At 46.0% G+C, this 19,091-nt stretch overlaps 1 protein-coding gene and 1 long non-coding RNA gene across 4 annotated transcripts; both read right to left on the minus strand.

Moving 5' to 3' along the window:
• Positions 1 to 1,251: 1,251 nt before the first annotated feature.
• On the minus strand, positions 1,252 to 18,714 carry LOC138769994 (uncharacterized). The gene is made up of 4 exons (XR_011359369.1): positions 18,641 to 18,714; positions 3,485 to 3,643; positions 2,662 to 2,778; positions 1,252 to 1,384 (listed from the first exon to the last, which is right to left on the minus strand). It is a non-coding gene; the product is annotated as an uncharacterized lncRNA (long non-coding RNA).
• Positions 8,872 to 14,972, minus strand: LOC138769400 (uncharacterized). 3 transcript variants are annotated; one of them, XM_069947840.1, is made up of 5 exons: positions 14,726 to 14,972; positions 13,494 to 13,714; positions 11,055 to 11,186; positions 9,996 to 10,214; positions 8,872 to 9,063 (listed from the first exon to the last, which is right to left on the minus strand). In XM_069947840.1, exons 2-5 carry the CDS (start codon positions 13,540 to 13,542, stop codon positions 9,029 to 9,031), a joined length of 435 nt encoding a protein of 144 aa, XP_069803941.1. In that variant the 5' UTR covers positions 13,543 to 13,714; positions 14,726 to 14,972; the 3' UTR covers positions 8,872 to 9,028. The 3 variants fall into 3 exon arrangements, with proteins under 3 accessions (XP_069803941.1, XP_069803939.1, XP_069803938.1); XM_069947838.1 differs by having other exon boundaries at positions 13,494 to 13,855; XM_069947837.1 differs by lacking the exon at positions 14,726 to 14,972 and having other exon boundaries at positions 13,494 to 14,431.
• Positions 18,715 to 19,091: the final 377 nt, after the last annotated feature.

The following is a 19,091-nucleotide window of genomic DNA, read 5'->3' on the forward strand; positions in this document are numbered from 1 at the left end:
TTATAGGACTCTTCAAGGTAATATACATATGGATTATTGGGAATAGGGGGACACTGGGAACAGTTTAATACAATATTAAATACAAAATTTGAATGCATACAATATCATTACCAGGAGCCTTTTTATTTAAAGGGGTACTCCAGTGAAAATGCTTTTCTTTCAAATCAACTGGTTTCAGAAAGTTATATAGATTTATAATTTACTTCTATTAAAAAGTTTTCTTCCAGTCTTCCAGTACTTATCAGCTGTTGTATGTCCTGCAGAAAGTGTTGTATTCTCTCCAGTCTGACACAGTGCTCTCTGCTGCCACCTCTGTCCATGTCAGGAACTGTCCAGAGCAGGAGAGGTTTTCGATGTGGATTTGCTGCTGCTCTGGACAGTTCCTGACATGGACAGAGGTGGCAGCAGAGAGCACTGTGTCAAAAATACACCACTTCCTGCAGGACATATAGCAGACATATATACGTACACACTATGGGGGAGATTTATCAAACATGGTGTAAAGTGACACTGGCTCAGTTGCCCCTAGCAACCAATCAGATTCCACCTTTCACTTTCCAAAGAGTCTGTGAGGAATGAAAGTCGGAATCTGACCGGATTTCGCAGAAATCCACTGCGGATCCGGTACGTGTGAAGCTAGCCTTAAGGTGAGCAGAGTAAAAACAGTGATCAAAAATAGGAAAGTAAAATAGTAAAGTTTTCTTTAGCGTTTCCTACCAGCTAATGTCCTTGACATGCGTCCGCACTTGCTCTCGGCCCCTGTGCACTGCAGCGTCTCTGATGTGTGGCAGTAGTCGGACGTGTCGGATGAACAAGCGCTGCACGTCAGACCGTTCTTTTGTGAACTTTTACTTGGCACTTATGAGATTAAAAACAAAAACGATAAAAATAGGAATAATAAATAGTAAATAAATACATAGAAAAAAAATCACTCTCTGAAATCTGGAGCTCCAGTTGTTCTAAGGATATGGGAAGAAGTGGATTTTCATCAAATATTGGACCTCTTTACAAAATTTTTAATAGGACTGGGGCTGCAATGCCATTTTTCACCATTTGGTGTGCTGTTACAGCAAGCCACATCAATGACAGCATTCTATAGCGCCATCTAGTGGTTCAAACATTACACGCAGTCATTCGTTTTGGCAGTAATATGAGGGAACCATAGAAAAATTAGACGAAACCAGATATGGAAGATATATATCTATATTTCTCCTGCATTGTTGATGTCATTCTGTACAGAAACTCGCAGACGGGACGCAGACATCTGTGCTGCAGCAGGACGTCGCTGATCGCACGTTGCCATAGTTGAAGGTTAAGCTGCCGTTTAGGTTACAGTCTTTCACCGTTCCGCATGCAATGGAGTATTGTGGAGTAACTCCGCCTCCTGTGTACAGTAAATAAATCATCATCATCATCACACAGCACTTAGTATTCATTAATCCCAGGCTTTTCTTGCTGGGCCTCCAAGCTTTCTATCAGGATTGAAGCCTTAGGTATATAGAGTCATCCATCACCCAAAGGCACCAATGTCACAAAGTATATTATACAGAAGAGTTTACAGTTTGCTAACCCAATGTATAACATCACACATAGGCTAAAAGGACCCTCTTTGGCCTCTGTCTGGTAGATGGAAGCCTATGGATATATCTGATGAAAGAGTCCTTGACATAAGCTCCTTAGCTCCCTCTAGTGTTGATGTAAGGCAGTCAGAATTTCATCATTTTACTCCCTTTCTGTCCAAAGGATTTGGAGGATTTGTCATAAACAAAGATAGGTAGGGGAATATATGACATGTAAAAAGTATTTTGACCGTAACGCTTTAAAAATCTTTCAAATCAACTGGTGTCAGAAAGTGTCAGAGGTTTGTAATTTACTTCCATTAAAAAATCTCCAGTCTTCCAGTACTTATCAGTTGCTGTATGTCCTACAGGATGTGGGACAGTTCCTGACATGGACAGAGGTGGCAGCAGAGAGCAGTGTGTGAGACTGGAAAGAATACACCACTCCCTGCAGGACATACAGCAGCTGATAAGTACTGGAAGACTGGAGAATTTTTAATAGAAGTAAATTTCACTGGAGTACCCCTTTAAGTACAGAATTGTGGACCTAAAAATGAAGTAGAGTTTGACCTTAAGGCTACAAACTCCCTTGCCGGATCCGCAGGGAGTTTCTCACTGCGAATTCCCAGCGGATCCCTGCCCTGTTTACTCAATGGTAGACAAGCTCGCAGCAGGGATGTACATCCGGCTGCGAGTTTGTTCCGCGGCCCGCCCTGTAACCCCCCCGCCGATGGCTTCATGTCACGCTCAGCCAATCAGTGCGCTGCGGCGGGCCAGCGCTCTAATTGGCTGAGCGGGATCTGCTGGTAACCCCCGAAGCAAGTCGGAGCGGGACCAGGTGATGTATTCGCTCCGGCCGGCGGGGGGTTAACGGGGTGAGCTGTGGACAAACTTTGTCTGCCATTGAGTAAACAGGGCAGAGATTTCGAATTCGCAGTGAGAAACTCGCTGCGGAACCGGCAAGTGGGTTTGTACCCTAAATGAAGTGTTTTCAATCTATGAGGGTGCTGTTTCTGTCCGGTACCATACGATGCTGCAGCACAATAGTTGTGGGCATACACCCAGTATATCCATAATACTTGTATCATAGTGTCATACTTACCCACAGTAACTTCGGTGAGGGCAGCGACACAGACACCATCGGCAGGGCAGGTCACATTCGGCCCCTTACATGCTTCATAGCTAAAGTGCCAGCAACCTCTACATACAAGGGAAGAGCCTGAAACCAAAGACAGGGAACATGTAGGGACCGCTCACATTGTGTCCTGCCATCACTGCTATCAGGTTTACAGAGGTGACTTTAGAGCAGAAAGAAGAGGCTGACAAGTTGTATACAGGTATATACTGTGCAGCTGCTAGGCTTCTGGATGCACAAAAATAAAGTTTGTATAGAAGCCGTGGAACTCATGTAACTTATGGGTTAATACTCAGGGGTGAAAGGTTTGGATTCCACTGTATAGCCTTCAAATAGTCACAAATTAGTCCTAGAATTTTACTTTCTTCTCCCTTCCATTGTTGACAGCATGTTGTCTAGGCTACCGACAACAGCTCTGCTCTAAAAGCAGTGGAAAGGTTGATATCCATATAGTTGTAGTGGATAAGTGTATATATTATGTGTGTGTGTGTGTGTGTGCATATACATATACACACACAATGTACAGTATACGTTTCTGTTTTTCCGTTTTTTTTCTCCCACTTGCAAAGTTGTTTTTCTCCCAGTTGCAAAGACTAGGTTGGAAATCGTGTGCATACATGTATAATGCTCAAGAAATCCTAATATAAACCCCCCAAAATGTGCAGGGACATATACTGTGAAAAATCTAAAAGCAAAATAAATTAATAAAATGCAAAAATAAACCCCTAAAACTAAATTAGAGAGCGTACTGTCGCTGGATAACTTATCCCTATGAGGAATGTTTTCTTACCTGTTGCTGTCAGAGCCGCCATGAGGAGGAGGATTCCCAGCAGCTTCATTGTTATGGCTGGAGGTCACAGCCGGAGTGTAATGTGATACTTCTCACTGTCTATATGTATTGCTGAGCAATGTAGATATCAGTGTAGGAGGCGGCTCACATGCTCTACGTCTAGGAAAAGAAGTGTTAATATTTTTTTTCCTATCTGATAATTTAGGAGTCATATATTACAGCATGTTTCCATCAGTTATATATTATTTATGTATACATATTGCATATAATGTCTCACTGAGTCCATGGGCTCATTGTATAGATGAAAATGTAAGAGACAATAGATAGAAATGTGCCAGTCTACACTGTGTCACCCTCTCAAATATATCAGTTCAATTTAAACCAGTGCTTCATTTGAGAGGAACCTCGGGGGCGGAGCCAATCTCCTCCTATACTACTTTAGAAATTAAAGCAGGAATTTTGTTGATCTTTTTTCTATCTATTATGTTATACTTCTATTCTTCTATTACATATACAGAACATTGATAGGTGACATACTTTGACATGAAAGGCTACAGATGAATATTATTCCCACTTGTTCATGATCACAAACATATAGACTGTGACCCGAATATAGATGTGTAAAATTATGGACGTGTGTAAGGACCCTTAGGAATGAATAGGTCCTTATAGCGCATCCAAAAATATGGACAGAATTGGCAGATGTGTGAAAGTGGCTTTAACATGATTGACATTTTCCACCGTTAGGCTATGTTCACACAGTGTAATACAGCGGTCGCTGGATTACATGTCCCTCCGGCTGGAGGACCATTGACTTTCATTCACGCTACAGCGGTCAGGATGGCGACACAGTGTGTGAACAGTCTATTTTCAATGGCCGTAGTTTCCTGAATTCATTACACTGTGTGAACATAGCCTAAATGTAAAAGACATGATAAAAAATGAATGTCTACTGTATGACCATTTTAAATAATAATCTTTGTGGCTATGACCTCCTAAAGCTGGTCGACAACATTTTTTTTCCTCCAATATCTGTCAGTGGGAGAATACTGCTACACCCTATACACTTAGATATTGGGTTATCTCTCCAGAATTGGTGGGTATGATTGGCTTTTATTTAATTTTCATGAGCACCATCGCCAACCAACAACCAACTATCCGAGCAAACAACCAACCTGTCACCAGACCAACATGACCAACCATCCATCAATCAACTGACTAACCAACCAACTACCCAATGAATCAACTAACCACCTGACCAGCTGACCAACTGTCCCATCAATCAATCAACTAACTACCTGACCAGCCAGCCAACTGCCCCATCAATCAACTAACCACCTGACCAACTAACTGTACCAACCAACCAACTGTCCCATCAATCAACTAACTACCTGACCAGCCAGCCAACTGCCTCATCATTCAACTAACTACCTGACCAGCTGACCAACTGCCCCATCATTCAACTACCTGACCAACCAACTGCCCCATAAATGAACTAACCACCTGACCAACCAACCAACTGCCCCATCAATCAACTAACCACCTGACCAACCAACCAACTGTCCCATCAATCAACTAACCACCTGACCAACCAAATGTACTAACCAACTGCCCCATCAATCAACTAACCACCTGACCACGCAACCAGCCAACTGCCCCATCATTCAACTAACCACCTGACCAACCAACCACCTGCCCCATGAATCCGCTTACCACCTGACCAACCAACCAACTGCCCCATCAATAAACTAACCACCTGACCAACCAACAACCTGCCCCATGAATCAGCTTACCACCTGATCAACCAACCCACTGCCCCATCAATCAACTAATCACCTGACCAACCAAACGCCCCATCATTCAACTAATCACCTGACCAACCAACCAACTGCCTCATCAATCAACTAACCACCTTACCAACCAACTGCCCCATCAATCAACTAATCACCTGACCAACCAACCAACTGCCCCATCAATGAACTAACCACCTGACCAACCAACTGTACCAACCAACCAACTGCCCCATCAATGAACTAACCACCTGACCAACCAACCAACTGCCCCATCATTCAACTAACCACCTGACCAACCAATCAATTTTTATTATTCTGACTGTAATTGAAGCAAAATCACAAATATTGGTAATGGGGGACCACCAGGGATACCACCTTATTACTCTTTGTACAAAATTAAACAAAGATCTCCATTGTTCTCTCCCTTCTGCTGTTTCTTCCCTGTGTTGGCATAGGTTGACCTTTACTCTTTACATCTATCTACTCCCATGATAACTTATCTAAACTTGGATACGTAAGAATTTCCTAGGCCGGCGTCCATTATCTGAGCAGGTCGTGATAATATATGAATCCTTCTTCTTACAACAATTATATTCTGCCGCAGGTCAAAGGTTATATGATACTAGAAAACACAGATACAGGGATTCTATATTTCCTATGCAATGTTGCTATCCTGACACATGACACAGGTAGATGCCGTTCAGGTGATATTTACAGCCACATGCTATATATAGCCCCATCTGTGTCCCTCCCTCTTAGTCTAAGTATTAGAGCTGTGGGTGTAACACCAGCTGTCCATGTCCGCCATAAAACCAGGTCTCCTAGCGGGACTGTCCAGAAGGTAACCTTCGCTCCTTGTGCTGTGGTCCAGACTCCTCCCCATCATCCGTTCCTGTCTCTGCCTATAGGGTACGCTCCTTCTCTTCTTAAAGGACCAGCACATGCACTCAAACCTGTCCCCATCTATGGCCATCAGATATTAGAGGCATCTCCACCTGTGGGGAGAAGAGTTCAGCTCAGTGGTTCTCTTTCCACTATCTCCTCCTGATTGATAAAGTTCCTAAATGACTGGGACTCCATTCCACTACACTTTGCCCCTCCACAAACTAGTCCCATACGATGCCTCCACATGACCTTCTCCTGTTAAACCTCTCTGTTTCTTGAAATGGTAACTCTTGGTGCTCAAGGCCAGCTGCCCCCTATACTGGGACCACTCGCAGAGATAGTCACTTGGTAGTACCATGCATTGAACTCTAGAGCCTCACCCGGAGATCTGGAGAGAGTTGAAGGATGGAAATCAGGGGGCTACTTAGACAATGCCCTCAGGAGTGGCCCAAAGTCACATTGGGGCAGAAGGAAAGCGTAAAAGACCCAAGGTAGTAAAATAACTTTATTTACCATTATATATTAGACTCATATGTAGCAAGTAGAAAATGATGACGTTGCGGCACTTCACTTGAAATTCATAAGAAGTTTATTTATCGCTGGACAAGATACAATGTAACCACAAGTGCTCAAAAAAGGTTACATGGCAGATACAGGTGCATTCCACTTAAAGCGACGGCCGTTTCGCGGTCAAACGCATCAACGGGCTTAGTGGTCACCACTAAGCCCGTTGATGCGTTTGACCGCGAAACGGCCGTCGCTTTAAGTGGAATGCACCTGTATCTGCCATGTAACCTTTTTTGAGCACTTGTGGTTACATTGTATCTTGTCCAGCGATAAATAAACTTCTTATGAATTTCAAGTGAAGTGCCGCAACGTCATCATTTTCTACTTGCTACATATTGGACTCTACATTGTGGATTGCAGAGCACCACGCCAAGTTATACGCTGGAGCAGATTGACCATAAGGGTGAGCCACATAAGCAGTTTATTATATACGGAAATATGTGTATATGATGGGGAGTAGTGCCAAGTGAACTTTCTTGATTTTCTTCTCTATATATTAGACTCAGATTCAGATATATTTGAATTAGGTTTCATTATCAGACATCTCCTTTAAAGGAGAAGTCCAGTGAAAATTTTTATTTAAGTATTGTATTGCCCCCCAAAAGTTACACAAATTACCAACATACACTTATTACGGGAAATGCTTATGAAGTGCTTTTTTCCCTGCACTTACTACTGCATCAAGGCTTCACTTCCTGAATAACATGGTGATGTCACTTTCTGGATAACATGGTGATGTCACTTCCTGGATAACATGGTGATGTCACTTCCTAGATAACATGGTGATGTCACTTCCTGGATAACATGGTGATGTCACTTCCTGGATAACATGGTGATGTCACTTCCTGGATAAAACGGTGTTGTCACTTCCTGGATAACATGGTGATGTCACTTCCTGGATAAAATGGTGTCACTTCCTGGATAACATGGTGATGTCACTTCCTGGATAACATGGTGATATCACTTCCTGGATAACATGGTGATGTCACGACTCCCAGGGCTGTGCAGGCTGTGGCTGCTGGAGAGGATGATGGCAGGGGGACACTGAGGGACACAGGGCACTGGAGGGACACTGAGCATCCCTCTGCCTTCATCATCTCCAGCAGCCACAGCCCGCACAGCTCTAGGACATACCTCCCAACTTTGGCTGAGAGGAAAGAGGGACATGGACACGCCCTTAACCCCACCCAAAGACACGCCCTATTCCCCAAGACACGCCCCTAACCCCAAGACACTCCCCCAATCCCCAAGACACGCCCCTACCCTCCCATATCACGTCTTCCACTGTAGTGCCACATTGGTTTTCTTGCAGAAATAAATGGTTTGACCAGGATGGTAAGTATAGCACTTTAACTTATATCTCTTTTACTTCTGAGCTAACTCTTGGCTTTGGCTCATTTCCTCTGCAAAAAAAATCTTTTTAATTTCTGAAGACTTTAGCTGGCAATAAGTGATAAAACTTAGAATATAACATATTGTGGATTACATCCCTACACTGAATGGAGAGATATATACACACTCATAGAGGAGGGGGATAATAAGTATATAATACACTGCTGTATACCTACACAGAATGGGGAGATATATACACTAATACAGGAGGATAATAAGTATATAATACACTGCTGTATACCTACACAGAATGGAGAAATATATACACACTCATACAGGAGGATAATAAGTATATAATACACTGCTGTATACCTACACAGAATGGGGAAATATATACACACTCATACAGGGGGATAATAAGTATATAATACACTGCTGTATACCTGCACAGAATGGGGAGATATATACACACTCATACAGGAGGATAATAAGTATATAATACACTGCTGCCTACATAGCATGGAGAGATATATACTCACTCATACAGGAGGATAATAAGTATATAATACACTGCTGTATACCTGCACAGAATGGGGAGATATATACACACTCATACAGGAGGATAATAAGTATATAATACACTGCTGCCTACATAGCATGGAGAGATATATACTCACTCAGGAGGAAGATAAGTATATAATACACTGCTGATCACCAGGGCTGTATTTACAGCTTGGGACTGCCAGGATAACACTTAACCCTACAATCCCCTAGTCCCGTGATATAACCCATAATAAAACACAGACATAATAACTTTTGTTGGGCGGTCTCGGGCCACAGCTTTTATTTCTCTTATAACCTTTTCTTTTAACCATTTATAAGTGCCAGAAAACGGAGGTCTCCACTCAGGGTATGCCAGCCGCCGCTCCCGGCGGGCACTACCACCTTCACCTCGTGGCTTAGCTTCTCATAACCGCCAACAGCTGTGACTTAACTTCAAATCTAGTAACAGAAAACATATGTTAGAATTCCAACCATAACAGGGTGGGAGGGAGGGACGTCCTCTTCCTCGCTTGTCTGAACCGAAAGAGAAAGCTCACTGACAGGAAGGAGCTACACGAGCAGAAGCCTCTGCTGATTGGACCAGGGCTTAACTACCACCCCTTAACAACCAAACCTCCAATAGAACTGAGAGGGGAGGGAACACAGGCACGGGACTGTTAACTCCTCACTACCCAAACAAATTAACCCCTGGCAGTCCCTGTACACCTCACTTAAGCAGATCGCTGTCCACCAGACTGCCAGGATAACACTTAACCCTACAATCCCCTAGTCCCGTGATATAACCCATAATAAAACACAGACATAATAACTTTTGTTGGGCGGTCTCGGGCCACAGCTTTTATTTCTCTTATAACCTTTTCTTTTAACCATTTATAAGTGCCAGAAAACGGAGGTCTCCACTCAGGGTATGCCAGCCGCCGCTCCCGGCGGGCACTACCACCTTCACCTCGTGGCTTAGCTTCTCATAACCGCCAAGGAGTAGCTCATGTATCACTACACTGAGCTGCGACCCCCACCCAACAAAAAGAGGGCCTGCTCCACCCCATCTTGTAAGCCTGAAAGAAATATATCGAGCCCAATTTCATTTAAATGGACCCCATCGGGGCGCATCAACCTCCTGTTGTCCCCTTCCAGCTGCCTGTGCCTCACCACCACCCCTGACCTGGAACGTACAAAACGTGACGTTCGGGCATTAACTGTCCTCCTAGCTTTTTCGACTGCCCCTGCGTCTCTGGCTCCTTGCCATGATACTCGAGGGACTATCTCGGACCACACTACCACTACGTTCCTGAAGAAGCCTGGTATTCTTTCTATGTCTGCCCTAATGATGGAAAGCAAATCTGCTAGTCTTAGAAAACAGAGGTCATTACCTCCGGCGTGTATGACCAGGACAACTGGCGTCAGAGCGGATTGACCAATTTCCATAACGTGTTTAAGGACATCCGACCACCGAAGACCCTTGATTCCCCTCCAATAGGCGTCCACCGTATGGAAACCCAGGGTTCTTCCGCCCGGCCTGCTGGCTGCTCTGCGTGCCGCATGGTGGATGTAGGAATGGCCGATAAACCAAACGGCCGGACGTCTGGCATCTGCAAAAAATCAGTCCAACAGTTCAGGTCTAACATAAGAAGAATAACATGCTGACTTCCACCTGCCAATTCGCTTAACTTGATCCTCTGATAGGCCAGCCCTAGCAGCCTCCGTGGCTGCCCCTATCCGAAAGGAATGTGTACCGTAGTGATTAGGGTTCACCCCCACTCCCCCCAAAACTTTTTTCATTATGGACTGAAACTGATACCGAGTTAGGGGGGAACAGTCTTGATGAGACAGAAAATTAACACTTACCGGGCGGGCGGAGGCATAATTTGTAATTATACTGACTGGACATAAGGGGCCGGGGACCTCCCGTATGGGCAACCATGCGCCTCTGCCAAAAATATCAGTTTTTGAGTGTCGTACTCTTACTCGCAGTGAATTATTAGCTATCACCACATCTTCCGCCTGTAATCCTCCAGGGCGGGAGGCTGAGGGGGCCACCAACTCACCAATACGAAGGGCACCAAAGAATGCCAAGCAGAATGCCGCTGAAAAAAGGGAAGACTCGTGTTCTGATGAACAAACTAGCGGGAGTTGGGACACCATTTTACCCAATAGTGAGTGGGAAATAGGACGTCTTGTATCCGTACTAATGTGTTCTTTGCGCCAACCTTTAAGTGCTTGTCTAACCATGAAAGTGTTGGCTACATTTGACCATCCCCTTAATTTAAAATGGAAACTTATGCCCGCTAATTTGCGCTTGGCCATAGCGTTAGAACAGCCCCTTTGTCGGAGCCCCAACAAATAAGATATGGTGACTGATAACCTGGCCTGCTCGTCAGTGTCTACTGGAAGATGTCCTACCATTGACAGCCATTCACTCCACGCCTTACCATAACCGTCCCACGTGGCTGTAGACACCGAAGCCTGTATCAGGGGAAGGAGTCTGGCATCGGTAAGTCCCACAGATGGTGTGGGCAGACAGCACCCTCCTGCGCCGCATCTGGACAGAGGGCACGGAACTCCTGCCAATTGAAACGAGATAAAGCGTCAGCTATACAGTTCGATGTGCCTGGGACATGCTGAGCCCGAAAGGAAATGTTATGTTGCAAACATTTTAAAACCAGATAACGTAATAATGATAATACCGGGAGAGAGGAAGAAGACAACCTATTGATGCAATGAACTACGCTCAAGTTGTCTGTCCAAAAACAGACTTGGCGGTTGGCTAACTGGTCGCCCCAGAGTTCTATAGCCACAATTATCGGGAACAGTTCTAAAAGTGTTAAATTACGGCAGAGGCCTGATTCCTGCCATTCCGTAGGCCAGGGGGCTGAACACCAACAAGAGCCCAGAATGGCCCCGAAACCGCAGGATCCCGCTGCATCCGTGAATAGGAAAAGTTCTTTATTCGTGGCTTCTTTAACCTGTACACAGGTGCGACCATTATAGGTGGCTAGGAATTTTTTCCAGACTCCAAGGTCAGCCTTTAATGGCTTAGTGAGGCGTATGTAGTGCCCAGGGTGGCGAGCCCCTTTTGTTGCCAACGATAGGCGCCTGGAAAAAACTCGGCCCATAGGCATTATTCTGCATGCAAATACCAGAAGGCCTAACAAGGACTGCAGCTGTTGGAGGGTGACCTTTCTTACAGATAAGAACCCTTTTACCAGTGAATTTAGTTTGGTCAATTTTTCTTCTGGAAGCTTAAAAACCATGAGGACGGAGTCCAATTCTATGCCTAGAAATGAAAGTGATGTGGTCGGGCCTTCTGTTTTCTCATCAGCAATGGGCACCCCAAACTTCTTCATAAAAAACAAGAAGGTAGAAAGCATAAATTGACAAATGTTACCATCGCCAGGGGCCACAAAAAGGAAGTCGTCTAAGTAATGAATGATTGCGTTGCTGCCAGCTTCATATCTTACCACCCATTCGAGGAACGAACTAAAAAGCTCAAAATAGTGGCATGATATGGAGCAGCCCATAGGCAAGCAAGTGTCAAAATAGATTGACCCGTCCAGCTGCAGGCCTAGCAAATGGTAACATTCGGGGTGAACCGGGAGGAGTCTGAAAGCAGATTGGATATCTGACTTGGCTAAGAGAGCTCCTGGGCCAGCTGCCCTCAACAGTGTAACCGCCCTGTCAAATGAAACGTATGATACGGTAGCATCCTCTTTTGATATCCCATCATTGACCGAGCTGCCCTTGGGATGGGATAGATGGTGAATTAATCTATATTTACCCAACTCCTTTTTAGGGACAACACCTAATGGGGATATCCTGAGGTTAGGAATTGGAAGATAACTGAAGGGGCCTTCCATCCTACCCAATGTTACCTCCTGATTGATTTTCTCAGTCAAAACTTGTGGATACTGCTTAGCCGACTTTAAGTTGTCAGACCATGTGGGTGATGATGATAAGGTAAAGGGGATAAAGAAACCATCTGTAAAACCATCCAATAACATTTTAGCTGCTTGTCTATTGTGATACCTGTTTAGCCAGGGACGCATCTCGTCCACGTTCACCGGGGTTCTGTCCTTCGGCTGGCGGGACCACCCTGCCTGACTTTGTGATTCTCTGGCATCTAGCTGCGGCATGAGGGCCCCCACATGTGGAGCACTCATGCTTGAACTTACAGAGACCGAAGAATCTGCAATGCCCTTCGTTATATAGCCAGCATGTACCCGGTCTCCTGATGGCCACTGCCCCTGGAGTGTTATGTGAGGCAGCGGCACCTGTCTGAAAGGGGGGGTATCTTTGAGACATCATGAGCCTTATCCATACATCCGTTGCTTTGACCCCCCATCCAATATCAGGCTGCAGTGCTAGGCGGCGACGAAACTCCTCGTCATATTTCCACCAAGCACTGCCGCCGTATGATTTAAATGCGGTGTATACTGAATCCTGATAAATAAAGAGCTCGGAGCAACGCTCCGGGTGTTTCTCACCCATTACGCAGCCTAAAACTGCGAATGCCTGCAGCCAGTTGTTAATAGTCTTGGCTACCCGGGGTCTGCGTTCAAAGGATGACCTTTCAGTAGGCATACGCCTCTCCCTGTCCACTGTATTCTGATCAACGGTTACCAGTGACCAGATATCTATGTACTGGTTGTCCCATATTTTTTCTTTAACGTCTTGCGCAAGATGAGCCCCTAATGGGCTGATAGCACAGAAAAAGGCCTCCTTATAAATACCGGCTTTATTAGGTTTGTCAAGAGGTGTTACTATATCTTTTGGATTGTCACTATGTTCTAATTTCTCAAGCAAGGCCTTAAGGGCTGGTACAATTTCCTCCCTGTTCTCCGCTGACCATGCTTTGGTAAAATCAAACTCACCGGATCTCGCTGAAGCACCAGTAGATGAACCCGCAACTTCTACTCCCATCGATGGGGTACTGGGAGTTTCAGGAACTGGAACTGGAACCACGGGGGGAGGGGGCTGAGGTGATGGAATTCCGACCGCGCTGGCCCGACTGGCCCCGCGAAGCGACCTACTGGCCGAACTCCTAGGCTCCTGCCTCTTGCTGCGGTTGTGTAACTCTCTGTCCGACGATGGGCTGCGGGAAGATGAGTTGGAAAGAGAGGGGGAACGCCACCTAGAGGAGCGTGACCTCCGGGACCGGTGACTCTTACTAGGCTCCCTAGAATATCGGTGGGAGCGGTGGCGGTGATAATCAGATGTTCTGTGGCGTCTTCGCCTGTAAGAACCATGTGATGAGCATGAAGACGAGCGGCTGCGACTTCGTCTTCTAAGGGGGATGCTCTCAACATGAGTGGCATATGCAACAGGCAGCCGCTCCATAGAGGAGGCCTGGTCCATGCTGGTTAACATAATCATTTGAGGCGGCATGGACGCCATTGTCCCTGAAGGGTTAACTGCTGGGACCATCACAGGAGGTGAGGCTGTGGTGCTGGTGTTCTGCTGAGCTAAGTTGGCTGTGGCAGAATTGCTGGCAGCAGGCAAAGCAATGACTGGAGGGTTACTGATGCTAGGTGCAGGAGCAGGCAGTGAGGGGTTAATCTGATCCTGTTCCTCTGCAGCCACCTGTGCTGACTGCACATTATTCTCCTGAACTGTGGTAACTGCACTGTCTGCCTGGTCTTGGGAAGTGGAGCTGGAGGATCCTGGGCGATTTCCCATGTCACAGACTGGAGGGAGCAACTGCAGTGCAATGGAAGCAGGGGCAGGAGGAGCACAGCGTGCTGCTGGACGTGTGGCTTGACCGGAAGTGCAGGGAAGACTGGTCAAGAAGAGGTGAGGAGGAGGGGGAGGGGGAGGGAGGGGGCAGAAGCACGCTGCTACCTGATGAAGTGGGACACAGATCAGGCTGCCTAGCTACAACTCCCCTTGCTCTCCTTACATGTCTTTGGGTGGGGGGACTGGGACTTAAGCGGACCGGTGGGCGGATGCGCCGTGCGGACCGCCTGCCACCTACCGCAGCTAACGCTGGGTGATCTGCACTGACAGCATCACCCAGCCCAGACACCAGCCTAGACAGAAAGCCAGCATCTCCCTGTATTTGTGAGCGTAGGGCTGCAATCAGAGCCGCCTCATCCGACATACTTACGGCAGGTTTTATCTACTAGCAGACGTCCTCTTCCTCGCTTGTCTGAACCGAAAGAGAAAGCTCACTGACAGGAAGGAGCTACACGAGCAGAAGCCTCTGCTGATTGGACCAGGGCTTAACTACCACCCCTTAACAACCAAACCTCCAATAGAACTGAGAGGGGAGGGAACACAGGCACGGGACTGTTAACTCCTCACTACCCAAACAAATTAACCCCTGGCAGTCCCTGTACACCTCACTTAAGCAGATCGCTGTCCACCAGCTGCACTAGGTCTCAATACGCCCGTTGTGAAGGCCCATTTGAACACGCCAATTATCGCTATTAGCAAAAGATCTAAATATCACCAACATATATGACTAAATAATGCCACCATACAATAACTTAAAGTGACTGTACCACCAGGCCCAGGCTGAAGCATTGGAGGCGGGCCGACCCACCCTTAGGGTACTATTACACCAACAGATCTGACCACAGATTATCTGCCAAAGATTTGAAGCCAAAGCCAGGAGTGGATTTGAAAAGAGGAAAAATCCAGTCTTTCTTTTATGACCTAATCTCTGTTTATTGTCTGTTTCTGGCTTTGGCTTCAAATCTTTGGCAGATAATCTGTCATCAGATCTGTTGGTGTAATAGTACCCTAGTGGGAAGAAACTCCAGCCCCTCCATGACGTGACTGCATTAGAATCAATGGAACCCTATCATAGAGGGGCTAGGGTTTCCTGCCACTGGGGTTGGGTCGGCCGCCTCCAGTGCTTCAGCCTGGGCCTGGTGGTACAGTCACTTTTATGCCGCTACTGTAGACTAACTGCATAGCATGATAACTAAAGTACCTCTAGTAATTGCCAAGTTGCATTATATAAGCAAGAAAAAAAAATTCCTGTAGTGCTTCTCTAACTCCCCACTTTTGGCCATAAGTACCAAGGCCTATTTTTCAAATCTTTGTGAAACTTAAAGTGTACTGATGGTCTTTCTCTGGTGGCAGGATATCCTGTACATGCGCCCAGCGGAGATGGAATACTTCCGGCAGTGTCGTTGCATACAGTGCAATTGATGGTATTGTTGGACCTTCACAGGTACTGTAGCATGGTGGCAGCATTTTGACAGCGTATCCTGCCACCAGCGAAAGATGATGGTTACACTTTAAGGCTATGTTCATACTCTGTACAAACAACAACCGTTCAGCTTGAATGGCTGTTTAACACAACCTACGGCTGGAGTTATTGAACACGTTCATTACTTCTGACCATAGTTAGCGTTAAACAACAGTTGTTCACGTGGAACGGCCGTTGTTTGTACAGCGTATGGACATATATGTGGTCACCAGTAGCTGCGCAATCATGGCAACATTGTACATCTATTGGTGACCACATAGGGACATGGATTAAACTACATACATGGACCAGAATTGTGGGGAAACAGTATTAAAGGTGATATCCTCTCTTTTAGGAGTGATTCTCTATTATCAGGAGTGATTCTCTATTATCAGGAGGGATTCTCTATTATCAGGAGGGATTCTCTATTATCAGGAGTGATTCTCTATTATCAGGAGTGATTCTCTATTATCAGGAGGGATTCTCTATTATCAGGAGTGATTCTCTATTATCAGGAGTGATTCTCTATTATCAGGAGGGATTCTCTATTATCAGGAGTGATTCTCTATTATCAGGAGGGATTCTCTATTATCAGGAGGGATTCTCTATTATCAGGAGGGATTCTCTATTATTATCTCTCTGTACCCTCTGGACTGCCAGGATGAGTTTTAGCTACTATGTAGAGTTAAGTTGTGGCTCTGCCTCCTCAGCCTAATGCAGCAGCCTGCTGGGAGTAGTAGTATTAGAAGTCATCTGATTACTCCCCCTAGAGAAGGGGTTTTCCTTATAGTGACTTTAGGGGACATCAGACAATACACAGATAATGAGCACTTCATCCACAGTCCCTCCAGGTCACTGTCTGCCGTCCAGGCTGGTCAGGCAGAGAAGCCTCATTCATCACACTTAACTCCTTCCCTCCTGGCAGTGCCTGGTAGCGTCAGCAGCTGGCTGACAGACATGATAGCAGACAGCTAACCTGCACAGCAGGGAAGGGGTTAAGTCACTTCCATCCTCCCCTCCCCCCTTCTCTGCTGAGCCAGGTACAGTGCTCTGGGTGCTCAGCACGGAAGGTGGGGGATGTTCTGACTCCAAAGGTAACTTAACCCCTTCCTTGTAAACTGCCTCCTGCTCGGCCTCATTAACACCCCCCAATCCCCTTATACCGGGCCGTGCAGCAGCAGTGCTCCTCTCCCAGCAGCTGCTCCTCTTCTCCCTCCTTCACAGTCTTCTGGTGGGCGGGAACAGGGAGTAGTTCCCCTGTCTCATTGGTGCAGCCGGCTGATACACTCCTGAGGCCGGGAACAGACTCATCAGAGGGAGTTCGTATCTCCCGCACTCTTGTGGCCGGAGGCAGAATGCAGCTTCCGGTCACAGGAGCCAGCCAATCACCGCTCCGCATCTGCCAGCGCTCACCAGGAGCACTAGTAGTTAAAGGGCCAGCTGTGTTTTGGGAAGCGGGACACTTGGGGCCCGTTCCGGGACGGCGGGACATGACCCCGAAATCGGGACTGTCCCGCCGAAAACGGGACGGTTGGGAGGTATGCTCTAGGAGTCGGGGCGTGACATCACCATTTAATCCAGGAAGTGACATCACCATGTTATTCAGGAAGTGACATCACCATGTTATCCAGGAAGTGACATCACCATGTTATCCAGGAAGTGACATCACCATGTTATCCAGGAAGTGAAGCCATGATGCAGCAGTAAGTGCAGGGAAAAAGCACTTTATAAGCATTTTCCGTAAGAAGTGTATATTGGTGATTTGTATAACTTTTGGGGGAAAATACAACACTTCTTCTTTAAGAAGCAGATAGAGGCAACAGTCTATTCCGATAACTGTGGACAGAAAAGTGAAACCATATCGTAGCTCCCACTGACAGATGTCTTTCAGGTTTAGGCTATGTTCACACAATGTAATGAATTCGGGAAACTACGGCCGTAGTGGTCAGCAAAAACAATGATCGTAGGTTTCCGAATTCTTTGAGTTCTATTGATTTCAATAGAACAATGGTCGTTGTTCTGCACACAATGCATTAACTATGGCTGTTGTTTGCTGCAGCCGTACATAATAATGAACATGTCTGTTTTCTGTGGCTGTACAAAATAAACTGTTCACACACTGTGGCCGTCCTGCTGGACGTAGTGTGAATGAAAGTCAATGGTTAATTGATTTTCATTTACACCCATATGGCCAGCAGATTCTATGGGTGGACAAAAATGTTGCTATGCTTGATAATACAATATCGGTCAGAGGAACACATAATCTAGCGGCCGTTGTATTACACTGTGTGAACGTAGCCAAATGGTGGAAAATGTCAATCATGTTAAACTTCACATATCTGCCTATTCTGTCCATATTTTCGGATCCTAAATATGGACCTATTCATTCCATAATTTCACGGATCTATATTCGGGCCACATTTGCACCACAAAGAAACGGGCAAGCCATAGTGCAGCCCATATCTGCAGGACAAATTGCCTATAGCGGGAAAAGGGCGGACAGTTAAGAGTGCACATCCACAGACCTGTCCTTAGCTGGGGGTCCATATGAATATACTCTTAACTATTAATTTTTTTAGGAAAAAATCTCCATTATTGTTGACTGTATGTGAACTTAGAGACAGAAGGTTAATCCGTTACACAATCGCGCTAAATATCAGAAGGCGTACGGCACTGCTGCAAAGCCAGAACCTAAAGTGATACTGATATACAAAGGATTTGATCAGTTGGGGTCTGAGACCTCCACAATCTCTTTGTATACAGTAGCTAGGAGCAGAGTGTGGCAGCCCCTTCCCTCAGCTCTAGGTGTCCCCCTTCACGTACCTGATTTCCACGTTTCGTGCAGTAACCAGCTGTAGTGGCGGCTTGATCAGGTGTTACCGGAGCTCTGTGATCCTCATCAGTCGCGCAGCAATCACAGTAAACAGAGCAGCTGCTGCTGCGTGACATTAATATTCTCCGGGTCCCATAGGAAAACAAAGGCTTCTTAGACGACGTAGTAATCACGGATGATTGTGCAATCCACAGGAGGATAGTCCTAGTCCTGGAAAGCAGACGCTCCTAGTTTGAATTAGATGATATGACTGTGTGTAACTGGTGATATCACCCTGGCCTTTCAGATGTCCGACCAGGAACAAATCCTACAACATGTTTCAAAAAGGCGGATTTTCTTCCTCAGGGTTCCCTTAAATAATCCACCATCTTGATCATATCATTCCAGTGCATTTCCATTTACAATCCTCTCATCTTTGTGGGTGTGATCACAGATATTCTT

Source organism: Dendropsophus ebraccatus, chromosome 12 (genome assembly GCF_027789765.1).
Source record: "Dendropsophus ebraccatus isolate aDenEbr1 chromosome 12, aDenEbr1.pat, whole genome shotgun sequence".
NCBI classification, from domain to species: domain Eukaryota; kingdom Metazoa; phylum Chordata; class Amphibia; order Anura; family Hylidae; genus Dendropsophus; species Dendropsophus ebraccatus.

Excerpts from the sequence above, each read along its gene's own strand:
- LOC138769400 (XM_069947837.1), bottom strand. The coding sequence starts at position 14,298 with ATGGGAAATCGCCCAGGATCCTCCAGCTCCACTTCCCAAGACCAGGCA. Across the intron at positions 10,215-11,054 it reads AGCCACGTGGGACGGTTATG|ATGCCAGACGTCCGGCCGTT; the intron begins GTAAGGCGTGGA and ends GATTTTTTGCAG. Across the intron at positions 9,064-9,995 it reads CCTGGTCATACACGCCGGAG|ATTTGAAGTTAAGTCACAGC; the intron begins GTAATGACCTCT and ends TTCTGTTACTAG.